The sequence below is a fragment of the Elephantulus edwardii genome, unplaced genomic scaffold (assembly GCF_000299155.1).
Source record: "Elephantulus edwardii isolate Elephantulus edwardi_28Jun2011 unplaced genomic scaffold, EleEdw1.0 scaffold00366, whole genome shotgun sequence".
NCBI lineage: Eukaryota > Metazoa > Chordata > Mammalia > Macroscelidea > Macroscelididae > Elephantulus > Elephantulus edwardii.
In genome coordinates this window covers 238-23176 of record NW_006400116.1, presented here as the reverse complement: position 1 = coordinate 23176, position 22939 = coordinate 238, and the positions used below count along the sequence as shown (strand labels likewise).

General features: G+C 40.6%; 1 protein-coding gene across 1 annotated transcript in view; it reads left to right on the top strand.

Annotated features, from left to right (window-relative positions):
* Nucleotides 1–22066, top strand: part of LOC102871349 (barrier-to-autointegration factor-like protein-like) — a 30276-nt gene extending 8210 nt beyond the window's left edge. Inside the window, exon 2 of the mRNA XM_006902079.1 lies at nucleotides 21920–22066. Within this exon, the coding sequence (XP_006902141.1) occupies nucleotides 21920–22066 (147 nt within the window). The remainder of the gene's footprint in view (nucleotides 1–21919) is intronic.
* Nucleotides 22067–22939: the final 873 nt, after the last annotated feature.

Sequence of the window (22939 nt, the reverse complement as noted above, 5' to 3'; positions counted from 1 at the left end):
GTTGAGATGCAGAACTGCCCCTTCCCCATGCCCACCTCTATTCCCAGATACCTTGATATATCTTCCACCCAGGAGGAGATGACATCCCAGCTCTTGCAGCTTTGATGTATTGAAGTGTTTACATTACCTCCAGAAGGTTGTGGCCCTAAGGAGAGAGAAGTATGGTCTCAAATTCTAACCCTGTCCCCAAACTTCTTACCTCTTTTTCAACCCAAGGGTCTTAACAAGGCTGGCTTCTACATCTTCAAGTATTCTCTGGCTTTCCATTTATTTCCTGCCGTTCAAGGCTATTATTTCTGCTGTACCCAACCAGTCTCTTCAGGAATCAAGATGTGGTTACATTCTCTGTGGTTATTTTGTTTCTCCTTCCTTGAGGCATATTGCCAAGAGGGATAGTCTTTGAAGAAGGACATCATGCTTGGAAGGGCAAAGGGACAGTGCAACAGAACAAGACCCCAGATGAGATGGATTGACACAGTAACTGGAGTAATGAGGGTGGGTGTGTCAGAGACAGTGAGATTGGCTCAGGATAAAGGAGGGTTTAGAGCTATTGTATATAGGGGTCTCTTTGAGCCACAGTTGACTTAATGGCACATAACAACAGCAATGTTAAAGGGTTGTTGTTGTTGTTATGACTCATAGTGGCCTTATGAACAACGTATCTGAATCTTGTCCTATCCTGTGCCATCCTCACCATCCCCAACACACTTAAGCCAATTGCTACAATAATTGTTTCAATCCTTCTTTACGGAGGTCTTTCTGTCTTTTGCTGATTTTCTGTCCTTCCAAGCATGATATTCTTTTCCAAGGACTAACCTATCCTAGCAACCTAATCAAAGTATCAGAGATGAAGCGTTGTCGATATTGTCTCCAAGGAGCACTCTGACTACACCTTTCCTGAAGCAAACCTGTTCATTCTTTTGTCATTTCATGGGATATTCAGTACCCTTCTCCAGCACCACAACTCAAAGGCTTATAGGATTACCTAAATAAAATGTCTCTGAATAAAGTATTTATGTTAACAAATGAAAGTTATATTCTATATATTGAAAGTGTACTGGCTAACATTGAGAAGAATGGGAATCTCAGAATGTTGAATTGTGCTCATGTGAAACTATGTGCTCACAGACCAAGCAGCTGTTGTCAGAACAGAACAATACTGCATGATTTAAAATTAGGAAGTGTGTGCATGTATGGAGGTTATATCCTTTCTCCAAAGCTATTCAACCTGGTTACTGAGCAAATAATTTGAGAAGATGAAGAAGGTGGCATTAAAATTGGAGAAAATCTCATCAACACTTCTTGTTATGCAGATGACACAACCTTGCTTGCAGAAAGTGAAGACTTGAAGCACTTACTGCAGAAGATCCAAAATGATAGCCTTAAATATGTATTATATCTCAATATCAAGAAAACAAAACTACTCACCACTGGACTAATGGACAACATCGTGAGAGACAGAGTAAAGACAGAAGTTGTCAATGATTTCCTTTTACTTGGATCTACAGTCTATACCCATGGTAGCAGCAGTTAAGAAATCCAAAGACATACTGCATTGGAAAATGTACTGTCACGGTCCTCTTTAAAGTTACTAATGAACAGCAATGTCAAGTTTAAGACTAACATGTCCCTGATCCATGACATGGTTTTTAAATTGCTTCCTATTCATTCAAACGTTAGACAACAAATAAGGAAGACCAAAGAAGAATTCCTTTGAATTAGTATTGGCATTTACTGAATATCCTGGGGACTGCAAAAAGAGGAAACACATCTGTTTTTGGAAGAAGTACAGTGCTTGTTAGAGGGGAGGATGGTGAAAAGTTCTCATGTACTTTGGGCATATTTTCAGGATGAACCAGTCCTCAGAGAGTAGTATCATACTGGGAAGGTTAGAAGGTCAGAAAAAAAAGGAGAACAGTGAGATAGGTTGGCAAAGAAACTACCACATTGCGTTCAAACGTATTAGAGATTATGAGGATGGTCCAGGAAAGGTCAGGATTCAGATCTGTTGCTCATGGGGTTGCTATGAGTCATAATCGACAGCACTTAACAATATTGTATACTGAAATGTTTTGGAAGTCTAAAATGAAATATTGGAATTCATTTCACCTATTTCTTTCCCCTTTTTCATTAGGGACACTAAAAATTTAAAATTACTTATGTGGTGCATCTCTGAGAAGAATGGACTCTGAGAACACTTGATTGTGTTTATACAAATTCTATGCTTGGACCAGGAAGCAGTCATCACCAGAACAGAGCAAGGAAACACTATTGTTGTTGTTGATTGCCTTTGAGTTGAGCATGACTCATAGCGACCCTATGAACAAAAGGCCTGAAACCCTCCCACAGCTATTGACATTTATCAAAGTTCATAGAGTTTCTGGAGGCATGGTTTAAAATCAGGGAAGGTGTACCCTAGGAATGCATCCTATCTCCCTATCTTTTCAAGCTATATGCAGGACAGATCATCCAGGAGACCGGGCTATAAGAGGAGGAATGTGGTGGTGTCATGTTTGGAGGAAGACTTAGCAACAATCTGTGTTACAGAGATGACACAACCTTGCTTGACAAAACTTAGGAGGACCTGAGGCATTTGCTGCAGAAGTTCATGGACTTCAGCCTTCAATAGGGATTGAAGCTCAACATCAAGAAAACAAAGATTCTCTCCATTGGGCCAATTGGCAGCATCATGATAGATGGTGAAGTGATTGAGATTGTTAACAGCATTAGCTTGCTTGGCTCCACAATCAACACTCTTGGTATCAGCAGTCAGGAAATCAAAAGATGAATTGTATTGGGAAAATCTACTGTCAGGAACCTCCCCAGACTACTGACAAGCAACAATGTCAGTCTAGAGACTAAGGTGTGCTTGATCCAGGCATGGTCTTCACAATATGCATCAGAGAGCTGGACAATGACTAAGGATGACAGAAGATCAATGTCTTTGAGATGTGGTGCTGGAGAAGAGTATTGAATATACCATGAACTGCTAGAGGAACAAACAGGTTTGTCCAGGAGAGGATGAAACCAGGCTGCTCCTTGGAGGCAAAGATTCTGGAGTTCTGTCTGACATAGTTTGAGCATGTTGCAAGGAAGGACCAGTTCTTGGAGAGGGACACCATGCTTGAGAGGGTGGAGGGACATCACAAGAGAGCAAGACCTTGGATGAGATGGATTAACTCAGTGACTGGGGTACTGGAGATAGGTGTGTCAGAGACAATGAAGTTGGCTCAAGACAGAGCAGGGTTCAGGGCTGTTGTGCTTAGGGTCTCTATGTATCACAAGCAACTCAACGGCACATAACAACAGCATAACATGTAGTGAATGTTATATTTCTACTGGATAATACTGTTCTAGATTAAATGGCTGAAGGGACTGTGTAGAAAAACAGATTGTACAAATGACATTCAAAGTTTCTCATGGCCTGGCTCTATCACCATCTTTCATTCTTCTGACCTTACCCACCTCCTTATATTCAGCAGACTTATGTCTGTGAATCACAAACACATGGGAAGCCTCTCTCATCAGCCTGGGACCTTCTTGACGTGGACCTTCATCCACTCTCAAGTCTCCCTTTGAGGCTTTGCATTGGGAAATTAGCACTCATGGCTCACCTCTTTGAAATTTCTCTTCTTCCTAACTCTTGCCTAACAGGGCTACCTCTTCTGAAAACATCTTCAGTAAAAGCCCTCCCTGTGGAAACTTTCCTGAGGTTATCATAACAAATTACTGCTAACTATGTAGTCTAAAACCACAGAAATTTATTGTATCACACTTCCAAAGTCTGGAATTCTGAATTTAAGGACCATGTTCTCCATAAGACTCCAAAAGAAGACATTCTTTGCCCCTCCAGCTTCTAGTGGCCCCAATCATTCCTTGGTATTTGGCAGTATAACTCCAACTTCTGCCTGTATGGTCTTCCCTCTGTGCCCCTTTTCCTTTTCTTAGAAATACAGCAGTCAGATATTAGAACCCATCCTAACTAATTATATTTGCAACAAACCACACTACCAAATAAACTCATGTCAAAGGTATAAGGTTTGGGACTTTAACACATTTTAAAAGGTAGTGAACAAAACAACCCATAGTATGTACTGTTGATTCTATTTTCCTCACCCTTATTCCAAAATAGACAATGGTTTATCACAGGTTGGTTTTCTCCTAGTCCTATGGGGCAGAGGATGGGTCTATGGGTTGTTGTGTTTTTTTCCAAATTATTATTTCTTTCCTCTCTAACAAGCTGCCCACAGTGCTACTACCTGACATTCAGTAAATCCAAATGAGTTATCCTGAAGGCTGTGCTGTGGGATGTGGGTGCATTACTCTGGGACAACACAGGAGTTAAGCCAAGCAGAGTTGAAGAAAGTTTGACATCCCAGATCATCTGGTTTGCCCAGGTGCTCTTTGAAATTACTACAACACCATACTTTAGAACCTCAGTTTTGTTCCTGGAAAAAACTTAAAACATTAACATGAGCAAATGTTTTGAGTGCCTTCCTGCCACACATATATCTCTTCATGGAGACCTGAAACAGTATATGCTGCATTGCAGACACTATCCAAAGTATATAACTTAATCACAGTAAACCCTACAAGGTTACATGATTTCATCTCCATTTTCTCATTTGGGAAACTGAGGAATAGAGGACATTGTATCACTTACTCAAGGCCACAAAAGGATATATAAAATGAGATCAACTCTTTATAGGCTCTAGAGTCTAGATACTAAACTATGGTGCTGTCTGCTCCCATACTGAAGTCCTAAGGGAGAGATGGTCTTCAGCCACCACTGCTGTTAACCTCAGTTACCTGCAAGGGATTTGTTCCTTGGTCTGGACTCCAGAGTCTTCATGTCTCCTTTTAGCATCACTGTAATTGAAGAAAAGAAGAGAAGGCAAAGTTCAGGACCAGAAGGTCCCAATGTGGTCAGATCACAGCTGAACTATTGCTTGTCCCAGCTTCTTCTTGTCCCCTCTGTTGGGAAAGAGGGAGTACAATGAGGAGCTGGACCATCCTTTGTGATGTCTCAGTCTTGTAGGAGGAGTTAGTGCATAAATTTGCAGATTATTCTGTACTAGAATTTACAGGGGGAAAAACCCCCAAGATAAATAAATGTTTATTTCAGATAAATAGTTGTTATTGCTATTTGGTGCCATCAAGTTGAGCATAACTCATGGCGATCCTATGAACAACAGACTTGAACCCTGCCCTAACTGTGCTGTCCTCATCATCTCACACACTTGAGCCCATTTCTGAAGTCACTGTGTCAATCCTTATTGGGGGTCTTTCTTTCCTTTGCTGACCCTTCATCTTGCCAAGAATTATGTCCCTTTCAAAGGAATAACTTGCCTAGCAATATGTCCAAAGCATGAGAGATGAAGCTTCATTACTACTGTCTCCGTGGAGCACTCTGGCTACATTTATTAGATGACATATCTGCTTGTTCTTTTGAGTCTATGGGATACTCTTCTCCAGCACTACAAATCAAAGGCATCAATTTTTCTTCTATCATCTTTATTCATTGCCCGGCTCTCAGATGCACATCAAGTAACTGAAAATACCATAGCCTGAATAAAGCACACCTTAGTCTTCAAACTGACATAATTTCTCTTAACTATTTTGGGGAGGTCCTGACAACAGACTTATCCAAGGTAATACATCTTCCAATTTCCTGATTGCTGGTACCAAGGGTTTTTTAAAAAAATACAAAAGATGTGAACATATGAACGTCACCTGATTTACTGCATAGGAATCAGATTGACTCTCTTTGGAAAGCATTGTGAGAGAAGTGCAATATCAGCAATCAAAACCAGACCAGGTGACAATTGTGGAACAGACCATCAATTATTCATGTACAAGTTCAAATTGAGGCTAAATAAAATGAAAACTAATCTACAGGAACAAAAATATAACCTTGAGTCTATCCCAGCTGAATTTAGGCATCATCTCAAGAACAGGTTTGAGATATTGAACACTATGATTGAAGACCACAGAAATTATGGGAAAACACTGAGGATGTCATCCATGAAGAGAGGGAAAGGTCATTACAAAGACAGAGGAAAAAGAAAAATACAAAGTGAATGCTAAAAGAGACTATGAAATTTGCATTAGAAAAGTGAGAAGCCAAAACTTAAGGAAGAGATACCAAAGTAAAAGAGCTGAACAGAAGATTCAAATGGCAGCTCAATAAAGCAAATCAAAACATTATAACAAAATGTGCTGTAATGAAAAAGGTGGCGTGAGAGCAAAAGGGAAGAATTTGTTCTGAATTGCTCACTCTGAGAGAACTGAAAAACAAATTCAATCCTCGAGTTGCAGTATTGAGAGATTCTAAGGGCAAAATTATCCAGGAAGCCTCAAAAGAAGATGAAAGACTTCTTGTGAGACACGTTTGTCAGGGACCTTACCATTGCTCTGCTGCAAGATGCCACAGCCTTATGGCGGGCTGGCTGGGGAGCATCTTCCAACCACTGCTTCTCTAGCACCTGCTAAAGGCTGTAGCTCAGCCCAGGCACACCCTGGCCCATAATATAACCAGTGCATGCCAGGTTGAGGGGCTATGGTTTCGGTGTGGCCCAAACCACAATCCCATCCAGAGCATTAGACCACTGACTTCACTGCCTGGAGACCCTGGTACTATCCCACCTGAAGACATCTGGGAAGCAGCTAAGGCATTCCTCAGGGAGTAGTGCATAGTAATAAACACACACATAAAAAAGAAAGAAAGAAGAAAAATCAATTCTGTAACTAAACATCTTCATCAAATAGAAAAGAACAACAATCTAATCCTACAGCCTTTAGAAGAAATTATAAGGACAAGAGTTGAAATCAATGAGATAGAAAACAGAAAAACAATTGAAATCATCAATAAGACCAGGAGCTGGTTTTTTGAAAGGATCAATAAAATTGACAAACCACTGGCAAACTTAACAAAAACAACAACAAAAAAATAGAGAAGACACAGAAAACTCAATTAAGAAATGATAGAGGTGACATCACAACAGAATCAGATGAGAGTAAATTGGTAATATTGGAATACTATGAAAAGCTGTACTCTAATAAATTAAAAAATCTAGAGGAAATGGATAAATTCCTTGAAACTAATGCCCTACCCAGATTGACAAGGACACATATAGAACACTTGAACAGACCCATCACAAGTCCCACAAGGACAAATATTGTATAAAACCATTATTGTAGAACGAGTATAGGGATTGGGGTGGCGGGGGAAGGGTGGAAGCAAAGGGATGAGGATGTTTGGGGGTAGAGGGGATTAATCAATTTGCTGTGTGTTGGGGTGAGGGAAATTGGGAGAATCTCTTCTGGAAAACATGTATTCTAATTTGTAAATGTTATTGCTGTTGTTGTTAAATGCCATTGAGTTGTAGGTGACTCATAGCGACCCTATGAATGAAAGACCTGAACACTTGTATAACTTTCATTGTTTCTCTAGGTTCATAGGGTTTCCAGAGGCAAGCTATTATGGCAGTGGATGCCACCTCTGCTTCCAAGCTTGTTTTAATCGCGAAGCTCCACCAAACACTGCCCACCATGGGTAACCATTATTGCGTTTGACACATCAGTGTCACAGTGTTCAGCATCACAGCAACCACGAGTTACCTCTGTAAAGCAAATGGACAGATCAGTGCTATATGACCTAGAAGAATGTATTTCCAAAACAAATTAAAACCAACTAGTATAATAATAATAACAATAAATGAAATTGAACAGGTCATAAAAAGATTTCCCCACAAGAAAAGTCTGGCACCAGATAGTTTGACAGCTGAATTCTGCCAAACATTCAGAGAAGATCTAGATCCAATTCTACTTATTTTTAAAAAGAGAAAAAGACAGAACACTCCCAGAGTCATTTTATGAAGCAAGTATAACCATAATATCAAAACCAGGTAAAGATATTAACAAGAAAGAAAACTACAGACCAATATCTCTCATGAATATATATGCAAAAATCCTTAACAGAATCCAAAAGCACATTAAAAAAAAATCCATCATGACCAAGTGGGATTCATAACAAGTATGCAAGGATGGTTTGACATAAGAAAAAACAATTAATGTAATTCACCATATTAACAAAGCAAATAGCAAAAACAATATGATCGTAGCAATTGGTGCACAAAAGCCATGTGGAAAAATCCAACACCACTTCCTGTTAAAGACACTCAGCCAAATTGGAATAGAAAGGAATTTCCTCGATACAGTTAAAAGCATTTTTCTTGGAACAGGGACAAGACACCGATGCCCACTTTCACGATTTCTATTCAATATTGTCTTGGAAGTGCTTGCTAGGGCAATATGATAGGAGAAGGAGATAAAAGGCATCTAGATTGGCAAAGAGATGGTTAAACTATCAATATAGTATATGCTGATGATATGATATTGTACACAGAAAACCCCAAGGATTCAACAAAAAACCTGTTAGAGCTAGTAGACCAAGTAGAGTGGCAGGTTATATTTTATATGATCAATATCCAAAAATCAGTGGGATTTCTCCATAGTAACAAAGAGAACTCAGAGAAGGAAACCAAGAAAGCAATATCATTTACAATAGTCAAACAAACACAAATTGAGATACTTGGGAGTGAACCTAAGTAGATAAACAAAAGACCTGTAAAAAGAAAACAAAGAACCATTCTGTGAGACACAATTAAAAACCTAAAGAAATGGAAAAATGTGCCTTGGTCATAAATAGGAAGACTCAATATTGTGAAGATAACAATCCTACCGTTCTACATGTTCAATGCATTTCTAATACAAATACCACATTTATTTTTTCTAGGCGATCAAAAGGGAAATTGTCAAGTATGGAGAGTAAAAAGACCCTGAATGAGCAAAGCACTTCTGAAAAAGAAAAATGAAGTGAGAGGCTTAGTACTTCCTGACCTCAAAACCAGTAACTAAAACAGCATGGTACTGGTATAATGGCAGGCACATAGACAAATGGAACAGAACTCAGAATCCAGAAATTAACCTCTCTATCCATGGTCAACTGATATGCAACAAGGAAATAAAACTTATCAAATGGGGAAATGACACCCTCTTCAACAAATGGTGCTGGCAAAATTGGGCCTGCAGAAAGCTGAAACAACATTCACAGAAACCTGAAACAGGATCCACATCTCACACTATACACAAAAACCAACTCAAGGTGGATCAGAGATCTGGAAGTTAATCCCCAAATCGTAAAGGTGATCAGAAACAAATTGGGATTAAACTTAGATAGCCTAGTCTGTGGTATAAAGAGACTGCCAAATGTAGTCAGAAATGCACAATCTGGAGAGGATAAAATTGATGTAAAATTGGTGTTGTAAAGATTAGATCCTGTGCACATAAAAATTTTTTTCCGACATAATGGAAAACCCCCCTACTAATTGGGGAATAAAACATTTGGCAATACCATTTCAGACAAGAGTCACATATCCAAAGTTTACAGGATCCTACAGGGCCTTCACAAGATTAAGACTCATAACCTAATTACGAAATGGGAAAAAGGCATGGAAAGACTTTTCACAGAGGAAGATATTCAGATGGCCAACAGACACATAAAGAAATGCTCAAAATCACTGGTAGTAAGGGAGATGCAAATCAAAATCACTGTGAGATACCATCCGACTTCAGTAGCAGTGGTAAAGTTTAACAGGACAGCAAGTAATAAATGTTGGAGAGGAAGAGGCAAGATAGGAATGCCTAGACATTGTTGATGGGATTGTAAAACAATACAACCACTCGGGAAGGCAGTTTGGTGTTTCCTCAGAAAGCTGAAGATGGAAATTCCATATGACCCAGCTATTCCATTGCTTGGAATATACCTTGAGAAAATGAGAACTGAGGCACAAATAGGGACTTGTACACCAGTGTTCATAACAGCATTATTCACTATTGCAAAAATTTGGTAACAGCCCAGATGTCCTACCATAATCGAATGAACTGAGAAATTATGTTATGTTCACATGATGGAATATTACAAAGCATGTAGGAGCCATGATTTTGTAAGTCAATACCTAACTTTGGAGGGACTGGAGAGCATTGCGCTAAGTGAACTAACTCAGTCCAGTAAGGACAAATATTGTACAAGACCATGATTTTAGAATGTGAATGAGGCTCCAAAAGGGGGAGGGTAAGAGCAGAGGGGTGAGACTAGGCAGGGGGAGGTAGGTAGTTAATCATAGAGTTGCACCATTTGAGGAGTGGGGACAAAAATGGAAAAGATTGAGTGTGAAAAACAATATATACAAACTTTATAAGTAAACCAGTATGAAATAGAAATTTTATTTTAAAAAAAGATAATTCTATTTAAAAAAAGAAGAGAGGAACACATAGAGTCATTGTACTAAAAAGAATTAGATGACACTGAAATATTTCAAGATGTACCATATGAATAAGACCCAATAGTAATTAAGGAAGAAGTTCAAGTTGCACTGGAAAAAAATAAGACCCCAGGGATTGATGGAATTCAAAAGATAAAGAGTTGTTGTTGTTATGTATCATAGAGTTGGATCCGCCCATAACTGACCCTCCAGGAGGTTTTCAGAGATGGGAGTAGGTTGCCCATCCTTCTCCTGCACAGTTGCTCATGCCTTGGAACTGCGTGCCTTTAGGATTACAGTGCAGCTTCTTGCCACTAGGCCAATATGTCCCAGGAAATGCTATACCAGAAAACTGCCCACCAAAATAGATGTCAGAAGGAACTCTGAAATATTCTCTAGAATGCAGAAAAGTTAAAGAAGATGGAAGAAATGATGACAAGGGAGCTGAACAGAAGATTTCAAAAAGGGAGATAGAAAAGAGGAAGTGTTATGAAATATGCAAGACCTGGAATTATAAAATCAAGGGGAAACTCATATAGCATTTCTCAAGCTGAAAGAACTAAAGACAAAGTAAACCTTGAGTTGTATTAGTGAAGGCTTTTATAGAAAACATAATTATTGACACGGGAGGCATCAAAAGAAGATAGAAGGAATATACAGTCACTGTAAAAAACAACTGCTTACTACTTAACAAATTCAGGGGAAATCATGTGATCAAGAACCAATGGTACTGAAAGAAGGTGTCCACGATGCTCTGAAAGCATTGGAAAATAAAGTTTTGGGAGATGTTTAAATTACTTCAACTTTGGATATGTTTGTCTATATCTAAGAATCTGGAAGGCAGCCATGGGGCCAACTACTGGAATAGAACCATGTTTGTACTCATTTCAAAGAGAGATGATTCAACAATATATGTTGTTGTTGTTGTTGTTAAGTGCCATCAAGTTGCAGGTGACTCATAGCGACCCTATGAAGGAGAGTCCTCGATGCTTTTCATCCTCTCTCCAGGTTCATAGGGTTTCTGAGGCAAGCTCTTATGGAAGTGGATTCCACTCCTCCTTCCACGCTTGTTCAATTGGGGAGCTCCATCCCACTCTCTGTCCACATTGGGTAGCTAACCATTAACACATTTGACACATCAGTGTCACAGTGTTCAGTCTCACAGCAACCACAAGTTACCGCTGTACGGCAACTTGTACACCAGGGCTATACGACCTAAAGGAATGTCTGAACAAAAACAATGAAAGACAGACCCGAGGGCCGTGGATTAAAAGTCACCCACCTTTGGCTTGGTAGCATTGCTTTCTGTCCACTGGGCCAGCTGATCTCTCTCTCTGTGTTGATATTATTGTTGTTAAATGCCACAACACCCGCACACACAAAACCAGGTCGTAACAGCCCTGGGTGGAGCAAACCTGGGAGAACATGGCCACCTTCTCTCCCCTCTTCCCCTTTTGAGCCTGAAGCCCCTGCTGCCTTAAACCCTAGGCCAAGCCTGGCTTGCCTGGTCCTGGAGGCAGTGTAGTCCTTCATGTCCAAAAACTGCCACAACAACTGCGCAAACAGCACCCTGCTCTCTCAGGCAACCAGGCCATAGCAGCCCTGGGTGGAGAAAACCTGGGAGAATAATATATAGGAATTGTTAAATCATTAATATCACATAGAAGTAAAATCTTACTGAAGACTATTTAAAAACATTTGTGGCTTCATATCAACAAGGAACTGCCAAAAATTCAAGGTGGTTTCAGGAGAGGATGTGAAATGAGGGATATCATTGTTGATAGCAGATTGACAGTGACTGAAAGCAGAGAATATCTGAAAGATGTTTACTTATGTTTTGTTGACTAAGCAGTAACATTCAGAGTTGTCAATCATAACAAATTATGAATAACACTGCAAAGGATGAGAACTCCAGAACACTTAACTGCTCATGCAGAACATGTACATAAAGACACAGTAGCTCAAACACAAGGTAATGCAACATTATTTCAGGAGAGGTGTGGGTCAGGGCTGGACCCTTTCACCATATGTATTTAGTCTGTATGCTGAGCAACTAATCCTGGAAACTTGCCTATGTGAAGCATCAGGATTGCAGGAAGACTCATTAGCACCTACAATATGCAGATGACACAATTTTGCTTGCCAAAAATGAAGACTTGAAACACTTACTGGTGAAGCTTAAAGACTAGAGTCTTTGTATAGATCATGCCTCAATATAAAACAAAAATCTTTGTATATTGACTGTTCTTGTTATGTGCCATTGACTTGCTTGCGACAAGAGCCCTAAACTTCGCTCTATCTAATGCCAACCTCACTGTCTCCGACACACCTACTCCCACTACCCCAATCACTGAATTGATCCATTTCATTGAGGGTCTTCCTGTCCTTGCTGTTCCTCCACTCTCCCAAACATGATATCCCTCTCCAAGGACTGGTCCCTCCTTACACCATGCCCAAAGTATGTCAGACAAAGCTTCAGAATCCTTGCCTCCAAGGAGCAGCTCGGCTTCCCCCTCTTCAAGACAACCCTGTTTGTTCTCCTAGCAGTCCATGGTATATTCAACACTCTTCTCCAGCACCACAGCTCAAAGGCATCAATTATCTTTCTATCATCCCTAGTCACTATCCAGGTCTCTCATGCATAGTACACAATTGTGAAAACTATAGCCCAGTCAGGTGCACCTTAGTCTCCAGCCTGACATCATTGCTCTTCAGTACTCTGGAGAGGTCCCTGACAGCTGACTTTCCCAATGCAATTCATCCAATTCGTCTCTTAACTAGTAAACTATTTAAAGATAAATAGAGAAAAGACTGACATTGTCAAGAATTTAATTTTGCTTAGGTACACAGTCAGTATCTATGGAAGGAGCAGTCTGGAAATCAAACAACTTGTAAGGCAGACCTGCAACCAAGGAAAGATGTCACTCTGAGAACTATTGTGCCCAATTCAAGCCATGGTCTTTTCAATAACCTCATATGCATGAAAGTTGGACAAAGAATTGTGATGTTGATGAAGAATATCGACTTCCCACAAAATTCAAACCTGCCAATGGTGAACTTCACACCAAACTGATTATGACTCATGGTAATGACCTTCCATCAGATTCCAAGGCTATAAATCCTTATGGAAGGAGACTGCTCATCTTTCTCCCATCGTGCAGCTAGGAGATTCAAACCACTGACCTTGCAGTCCAAAGTAACACACGCTAGGAGATTCAAACCACTGACCTTGCAGTCTAAAGTAACACACGCTAGGAGATTCAAACCACTGACCTTGCAGTCCAAAGTAACACACTACTCTCAGGAAAAGTGCAACCAGAATTCTCCTTAGGAATTATGATGTAGAGACTTTGGGCATGTTATTCAGAGGTGCAAGTCCCTGTAGCAAAACATCATGCTTAATAAAGCAGATGAGTGGGAAAGACCCTCAACGAGATGAACTGGCTCAGGCACTGAAAAGAGGCTTAAGCCCAGCAGAGATGATGAGGGTGAATCAGGCAGAGTTTCTTTCTGTTTTACATAGACTTGCCAAGGGTTGGAGCCAAGTATATGGCACCTAGCAACAACAACAACAGCAAACAAGAAAAAAACCCTGATGATGCAATGCTTTTGAATTTAGTTGCTAACAATAAGGCTGGTGGTTCAAACCTACTCAGAGATTGTAAGGGTAGAAAGAAGGTCTGGCGGTCTGTCCTGCTAAAGATTACAACAAGGGAAACCCTATGGGACAGTTATTCTACTCTGTCACATAGAGGTATGGAGTGGAAAAATAAAACCAAAACCCTATACCTCCAAATAACAATAATAACAACATATTTCAGATAGACAGGGAGGAAAAAGCAGAATGAGGCTTGCATTTATTAGAAGTGGGCATTTATGTTGAAGACATGGAGGTTCAAATCAGAAACAACTGGAAGAGGGATATGCAAGGTTGCCCCTGGCCACCAGTGGACCTGAAAGTTAAAGCCAGTGTCTGGATGGAGAATGAAGGGAGCTGTGTCTTCATTTGTCAGACTCATGTGGTGAGACTCTGTGGTGTGGAGGGTGTTTACCAGAGGTGTAAGGGAGTTGGGAATTTTGGCGTAGGGGCCATGTCAGAAGCTTGAGGAACTTTTGTATGATTCCAGGACTTAGTGCAGGATAGACTGCATAGTTTATGGGGCCCACAACAAAATAAAAGTATGAGGTTCTTTTCTCTAAGTATGATTAGGAATTTCAAGAATGGCCATAGGAAAACTTTAAAGGGAATTGTGGGGTTTTGAGTGTCACATGCTTCTGATTCTGGCCCAGGTGCTGACAAAAAGAGTTGCTATTTGGAAAGGAGGTGGTCAAGGCCACCAGGAAGATGGCTCCATCCATCCTCTAGGGACCACTTCCTAGTCTTTGCTTGGAATCTGGGAAGTGGCCCCATTATTAGGGGCAAAGGCTGCTGCATGAAAGACCCATATCCCTGACCCTGTCGTGGCCATGGTCCAGGGTGGTGGGTCAATAGGTTAAGGGTATCGTGTTTCTATGTCACATTCCCTGCTTTGATCTGAAGAGAAATGACAATTTCTCATCTCATTGGTGTAGAAAGCACTGGCTCGGGCCACTCCAAAGGCATGTACCAGCAGGCATCATCAGGCCATGGGTCAGAGTCTGCAGTCAGACCTCCCTTGGGTTCAGCATGAAGTTGGCAGGGGGAATGTGAAAAGGAGGAGGGAGATAGCCAAGGCTGGCAGGAGCAAGCAGAGAGAAAGCCAAGGAGTAAGTATTAGGCTGCAACTTGGCTCCAGAAGCCATGAGATGGCCCTTACTCTTGTTACATTCCTAGAAAGCCTGCTGATCTCTTGTGCCACATCATCACTGGCATCCCTGCTGCTGATCCCAGAAGAGACATAAGGACTCTGATGGCTGGGGCCAACTGGTAATAGTGGCATGATTTCCAAAGTAGATGAAAGTGCCCCCTTCCCAAAAGAACGCACATGACTGGGTGTCCAGGAATGAGACAGAAAAACATGAAACTTAACATCTCTGGCTCTGAGTGACTCCCCTGCAGAGTAGGACTGGGTAGAAGGGAATTTGGATGTAAGAAGCAGTGCACAGCATGTCACTAGAGTGCCATTAACTCTGGTAACCTCATGGTAAGGAGTTGCGCTGCCATCTCAAAGTCACATGGTTCTAATCCACCAGATACTCCTAAAGAAAAGGATGTGGTTTACAACCTCTGAAAATCCTGAATCTGAGCTATGAGTTGGTTTCAACTCAATGGCACACAATAATCTGCTCAGAGGATGTATCTGTGGCCTACTGAGAAGTGATTGGTTATTTCATTACTTTAGTGGAAAGATCACACCATGAAATTAACTAAGAGTTTGCTTTTATATGCAGCCAAACCCACAGAGGTTGGCACACAGACATACAAGGAAGAAAGAAACGGACATGAGAAAAAGCAAGAGAAGGCAGAAGCAGAGGGAGAGAGAGAAGGCAAGGAACCTCCCAAGAGAGTTGTGACATAGACTAAAGGCTGAGACACTAGACAGCAAGACATCTAGAAGTGACCTTAGGGAGAGGCAGCAGCAAGAGGCCTGGAAGGGGGCCTGTGGCAGAGTCAGTGGTGACAGGCACACAGAGGGCCAGTGGCAGAGGAGTCATGATGCCTTTGGCCTTTCTTCCACTGTAATGGAAGAGAGTCCAGCTGGTTTTGAATAATCTTTAGCAAAATTTTTGTTTGCATGTGATACTAATGATATTGTTCTATAACTTCTATATCAGATCACCTTTCTTAGGAATGGGAATAATTATGGGTCTCTTCCAATTAATTGGCCAGGTAGTTGTCTTCCGAATTCCTTGGCACATGCAGGGCTGCACCATATCCTGGATATGGTGCGCATGTCCAGGGCTGCATCTATTAGTCGAAATATGATAGTTGACATTTTATCAAATCTTGGGACCTTAGAGAAGCTTGAACTTCTTCCTTTATTATCATTGGTCCTTGATCATATGCTACTTTCTACACTGGTTCCATGTCATTTTGTTAATTCTGATCCCAAGTAATGTCTGTTGTTACTCCTTTGATGAATCACTTTAAGTATGATCTGTGAGCACTGTGTGAGTTTTGGAGCTGATTATAGAACCTAATGGAAATGTAGAGAGTGCAGTGGTTTAAATGGCTAATATCAGAATTGGTTGTTTAAAAAAGTGGATCTGACTTTCACCTGCTAGGAATCGTCCTTGGGCAGATATTAATTCCGTTATCATCCTTGTCACATTTTTTTAAAGTCAGCTTTTACAATGCTCATTTTAATAATGTTTAAGAATATTTCCTTCACCCTGAAACCCACAGCGTCCCTTTTCAGCAGGAAGTAGCTAAGAGAATACGCCACCCCCTTTTCCTTATGACTCAGGGTGAAGTCTCTCTCAGGGAGGAGTGATAGGGAATGGCAAAGGACACACTGACAAAGAAGATTAATCAGACAAGCACTGTGGCATTTGGACAAGAACAAACTGGGAGGAGGGTAGAGAGAATAGTGCAACAATGAATGAATGGAAACCCAAAATCTCTGTAAATGTTTATGAAAATTAATAAAATATAATTATAGAAAAAAAAAGAATATTTCAGTAAAATCCATTACTAAAAAATGTGGGCATATCAATAAAAAAGAGATAATTTCAAGCAACTACATTTTGTTTTAAAAAAGATAATTGGGAAAAAATGAGAAAAAAATCCACAAAACTCCATGACATTTTGATTTGTCTTTTGTATCGTCATCAACAATTGTCCCATGACTAATATAAAACCCCAAAGGCTCCGATGGTTGGGTATGTTTTATGATGCGTTCAGATTGAAATGAAGTTGTTTTTTTTAATTTTCCCTTGGGGGGAGGGGGGAGGGGTTTGTGCGGGGAGAAGGGTGCAACAATGAATGAATGGAATCCCAAAATTTCTGTAGATGTTCATTGAAATGAAAAATAAACAACCTAAATTAAAAAAAAGAATAATATTTACTTTGTTTTATGTAACTAAAAGTAAACACATCATCAAGTTTTCCTGGAAAGAACCCAACACTGGAGGCATGAATACTGGTTCTTATCATTCCAAGTGAGTGATCTTAAACCAACTCCAGCAGATGGCCTTTTACCATGACTCTGCCCCAGGGTCCACCAGCAGGTACTTGTCCTGTTTATGGACAAATGGTCTTGGCATTCCCTTTCTATCTTGATTTGAACTCCGTATCAAGGATATTTTGATAAAATTGTAAGATATAAATGAAAATTTATGATGACCAGCAATTAGAAAACTGTAATATACCATGAGATAATTTTTAAAACCAATCTTTCAGCTTAACTGAAGAGTATCTGCCTTGAGCATTGTGCTCTATTTAGATAAACTGCCAGAAATACAAGCAAGACTTAGAAGAGGCCATGGCACGGAGGGTTATCATTGCTAATGTCAAATGGATCTTGGCTGAAAGCAGAGAGCACCAGAAGGATGTACGTACAAAGCCATTTCAGTGTATGGATCACAACAAATTGTGACTTACATTGAGAAGAATGAGAATCTCAGAACACTTGACTTTGCTCTTGTGAAACCTATACCTAGACCAAGAAGTCTGAAGTGAATATTGTCAAAATTTAAAAAAAGGAGTGTGCCAGGGATATATCCTTTCTCCATACGTTCACTATCTATATATCTATATCTCTATATCTCTATATCTCTATATCTCTATATCTCTATCTCTATCTCTATATCTATTTACATATCTCTGTGTGTGTGTGTATGTGTGTATATATGTGTGTATGTGTGTATATATGTGTGTGTGTATATATATGTGTGTGTGTATATATATGTGTGTGTATATATGTGTGTGTGTATATATATATATATATATGTTAAACAAGCGGGATGTTTTGAAGAAAAATGTGGCATCTGGATTGGACTCATCAACAAATAGCAATATGCAGATGATAAAATCTTGCTTGCCAAAACTGAGGAAGACTTAAAGTATTTGTTTCGGAAGGTCAGGTATTGCAGCCTTCAATATGGATTGCATCTCAACATCAAAAAAACAAAGATCCTTACCACAGTCCAATTTGCAGATGGAGAAAAGATTGGAGTTGTTAACAATTTAATCTTGTTCAGATCCACAATCAACACTTTTGACACCAGCAGTAAAGAAATCAGAAGATGAGTTATATTGGGAAAAACCTGCTGTCAAGAAGTTCTTCAGAGAACATTGTGCTAAGTGAACTAACTCAGACCTATGAGAACAAATACTGTATAAGACCATTATTGTAGAATAAGACCATTATTATAAAACATCTGTGAGGATCCAAGGAGGGGGAGCAGAAGAGTGAGGATGGGTGGTGACAGGGGTCTTAATCATAGGGTCACACAATTTGATGGATGAAAGGAGGGGTGGGTTAAAGAAATGGGAAAGATCCGGTGTGAAAAACAATGTAAATGAACTTTGTATGTAAATCAGTATAAAATAAAAAATTTATTTAAAAATAAAAAACCAACTTCTCCAGAATGCTAAAGAGCAATGATATCAGTCTAGAGACTAAGGTGTTCCTGACTCAGGCCATGCTCTACTCAATTGCTTGCTGTGCATCTGAAAGCTGGACAATGAATAAGAATGAGAGAAGAATCAATGTCTTTGAGTGGTGGTGCTGGAGAAGAGAATTGAACATATCATGGACTGCCAAAAGAACAAACAGCTTTTGTCATGGAGAGGGTGAAACCAAGCTGCTTCTTGGAGGCAAGAATTTTGAAGCTTGGAAAACATACTTTGGGTATGTTGCCAGGAGGGACATTTTACAGAAGGACATCATGGTTGGAGAGAAAGAAATGCAAGCGAGAAAGACGCTAAATGAGATGGATTGACACAGTGACTGTGGTAACGGGATCAGGTATGTCAGGAGATGGTGAGGTTGGCTCAGGATAGGGCAAGATTCAGAGTCATTGTTCATAGAGCTGTTATGAGTTGTAGTTGACTAGATGGCATATAACAATTACAACAACATATAGAATAAAATTTATTATGGTAACTCTAAAGATTAAATAAGAACCTCAGGGGAGCAGTGAGCTTACATTAATGAGAAATGAACAACACAAAATGAGGGTGAGAATCTAATCAATGAACGTAAACAATGCCACTGAATTGCACATGAGTTGTTTACCTTTGAGTCAAAATCAACCCATAGATGACCCTCCAGTGAATTTTCAGAGGTGTAGAATGTAGTAAATAAATGAAATTGTGAAGTATCATGAGGATTGGGCTCCTTCTTCCATGTGGAAGACGTAGATTGCATGGTCAGTGTATAATCATCAACTCTGTAAGGTGGGAATAAGTGTGAGTTGTCTGAAAATATTTGTCAGACCTGCCAGATGAGGATGTACTATGAGGAAAAGCTTCGCTATCTGCTTCTGGAAATCAACCCCTAGAGAGACCATAGTAGTCTGCTCTGCAAATGATTGTGAGGATAGCATAGGGCCAGATGGTATTTATTCTGTTGTTCATGGAATCATTGTGAATAAGTGAATGACGTGATAGTAGCTCACAATAACATGGAATACCAAAGAAGTATAGTCATGTTATGTTTTATTGTACATTCATTTTTAATTCCACACTTTCCAAGAAGGAAAGATAAGCAAGGTTTAGTTTATTTTATACCTTCATTATTCACCTAGCAAGGCTTCATCTTCCGTAACAAAAAGCTATAGAACTTTCTATTGCTTTCGTGTTCAGCTCACTTAGTTTCTTTTATGGTACAAGGCAAGGCAGGTCACATTATATGGCTTTTGGAGATAGAAAAAAGGTGAGGCCCAGGTTCCTAAGATAAGGTGCATTCCTGAGCTCACATGGCTGCCTTGGACATAATCAGTGACAGCCTGTCCTTCCTCAGCTGCCCCTCACACAATGGTTTTCTAAAGGAAGACTTTGCCCACAGCAGTGATATTTGACAATGTCTGTAGGTGGTTATAATTGTCACTGGGGTGAGAGGGGTGTTATCAGAATTTAACCGGTAGAGTAAGGATGCTGTTCAACATCTAAGATGCACAGATTAGTGGCATATCTCTGAGAAATGTCTAAACCAGAATGCCAAGGTTCAGAATCTCTGTGTTTGAGAAATTAGTGGGGGAAATGGCTTGAAGAGGACTTCCAGGGTTTTTTTTTCTGTGTATGTGTCTGTGTGTATATACACATTTTAAAGAGAGAGAGACTAGATCAGAGGCCTGATGGGAGTATCTATGCCCCAGACCAGCAGAACCCTGTGAGCTTGTTAGCGACACAGAAGCCTATTCATCTTGAGGGAGCCCTGGCATTGCATTCTGGAGGGAGTTATGCTGCTAACACAAGGCCGTTTGGAAACCACCATCAACTCTGTGGGAGGAAGATGGGCAATCTCCTCTCAAGCCATTTATAGTCTCTGAAAACCTGCTGGAGGGTCAGCTATGAGTTGGTAATGGCAATGAGTGACCCCTGGCTTAAGTGCAGATTGCTACCTCAGGCCACTGAATTGGAACCTGTGATTCACTTGCTCATTGAAGTTTGAGGACAGGTTCTAGTTCATTCTAAGCTCAACAGCCCCTAAATTAATCTCATCACTGTGAGCTGATTCTGATTCACAGTGAGTCTATGTTGTTGTCGTTAAGTGCTGTTGAGTAGCAGGCGACTCATAGCGACCCTATGAAGGAGAGTCCTCGATGCATGGGTGCCTTTCATCCTCTCTCCAGGTTCATAGGGTTTCCGGAGGCAAGCTATTATGGAAATGGATGCCACTTCTCCTTCCATGCTTGTTTTAATCGGGGAGCTCCACCCCACTCTCTGTCTGCACTGGGTAGCCAACCATTAATGCATTTGACACATCTGTGTCACAGTGTTCAGCCTCACAGCAATCACAAGTGACCACGGGATGGCAACTTATACACCAGGGCTATACGTCCTAGAGGAATGTCTGAACAAAAACAATGAAAGAATGGCCTGAGAGCCGCAGATTAAAAGTCACCCACCTTGGTCTTGGCCACATCGTTTTCTCAACACTGGGCCAGCTGATCTCTCTCTCTCTCTCTCTCTCTCTCTCTCTCTCTCTCTCTCTCTCTCTCTCTCTTTCTCTCTCTCTGTTGATGTTGTTAAGTACTGTCGAGTCACAGGTGACTAGTACCCTATAATACAGATTGAAACTGTGCCACAGTCTCTTTAGCTGTAATTTTTCTGAAAGCAGATTATTCTCAAGAAGCAACTGGGAGGTATGAACATCCATTCTTGGCTCTGGGAATTCTAATTCATGAGAATTTTAATTAATTTTCTGCATTCTCAGAATTCATCTATATTTCCTCCACTGCGTTTTTAGTTGTCTTCTGGTATTTCAGTGAAGAAGCACTCATTTGAGACAGTTTTATAATAATTTTTATTACTCTGGTGGCGTAATGGAAAAATGCTATGCTGCAATCATGAAGGCATGTGGTTCGAGGCCACCAGCTGCTCCGTAGAAGAATGGGCAATCTCCTCCCATGCGATTAACTGCCTCTGCAAACCTGCTGTAGGGACAGCTATGGGTCAGTTCTGACAACAACATGCTTTCTTCTCACTTATCCCTCTCCCTCTCCAGGCCTACATCCTACTGGGACAATTCCTTCTGTTACGCAAGAATGAGGCTGAGTTTCAGAAGTGGATCATTTGTTCTTGTGGTGCTACAGAGTGTGAGGCCCAGGAGAGTGCCAGGTGTCTGAAGGAATGGTGTGCCTGCTTCCTGTAGACATTGTCCTCACCTCTCTGATGAATAAATGATGTGAACTTCAGAGTTCATACTAGTTGTTATTTTTACTGAGTTTATTTTAATGATGCATGCTCATTGAGATGGTTAAAGAATATTGAAAAAAAAAAAAGCAGGAATGGAGCAAAGTTGGGATGCAGGCCTGAGAGCTGGAATTTGAGCAAGGTTCCCGTGTGCTCAATCATTGAGTGACTGCATTTGTGCCAGGTGCCTCCAGAACTCACATCCACCCAGTGACCACAACCACCTGGCACATGTGCCCGCCCAGTGCCTGTGCCCTCCTCCATGCTCCACCTGCCTCTATGCTCTGCCTGCCTCTAAGCTCCACCTTGCATCTCCTCACATCCAGTCAGCTAACTGCCTTTAGTCCAGAAAGCCTTGGACTGCAACAGTTAAAAACAGATGAAGCGTCTTTCACAGGCCCTGAACTGAAACTAGAAGGGTAACTTCCCCACCTTCTTTTGAAGCAGTGACTTAAGATCAAGTTCATATAATTGCCACAGGCATGAAATACTCTACCACAACAAAGTCACATAAGAAACAAAGCTATGTCACAACCTACACAAGCCCAAAACAAGATGTCACCCCCAAAACTGACATAGTACCAATGGATTTGCTGAAGCCAGAAAGTCTAATGGAACATCCTGTCACAGAATTTAAAAGAACAATGATTGAATATTTTCAATGGGTGAAATACAACTTGAATTACAAGACAGTGTAAACAAAAACTAGGAAGAGTGGAATCGGGACACATCCCTGCAGTTCTGACCCACGACCCCAATCTTCAGCTATTACATTGCTCCCCCCCCCACCCGGCTCACGCACCCCGCCCGCCAGCTCTGAACTTTGGGAATG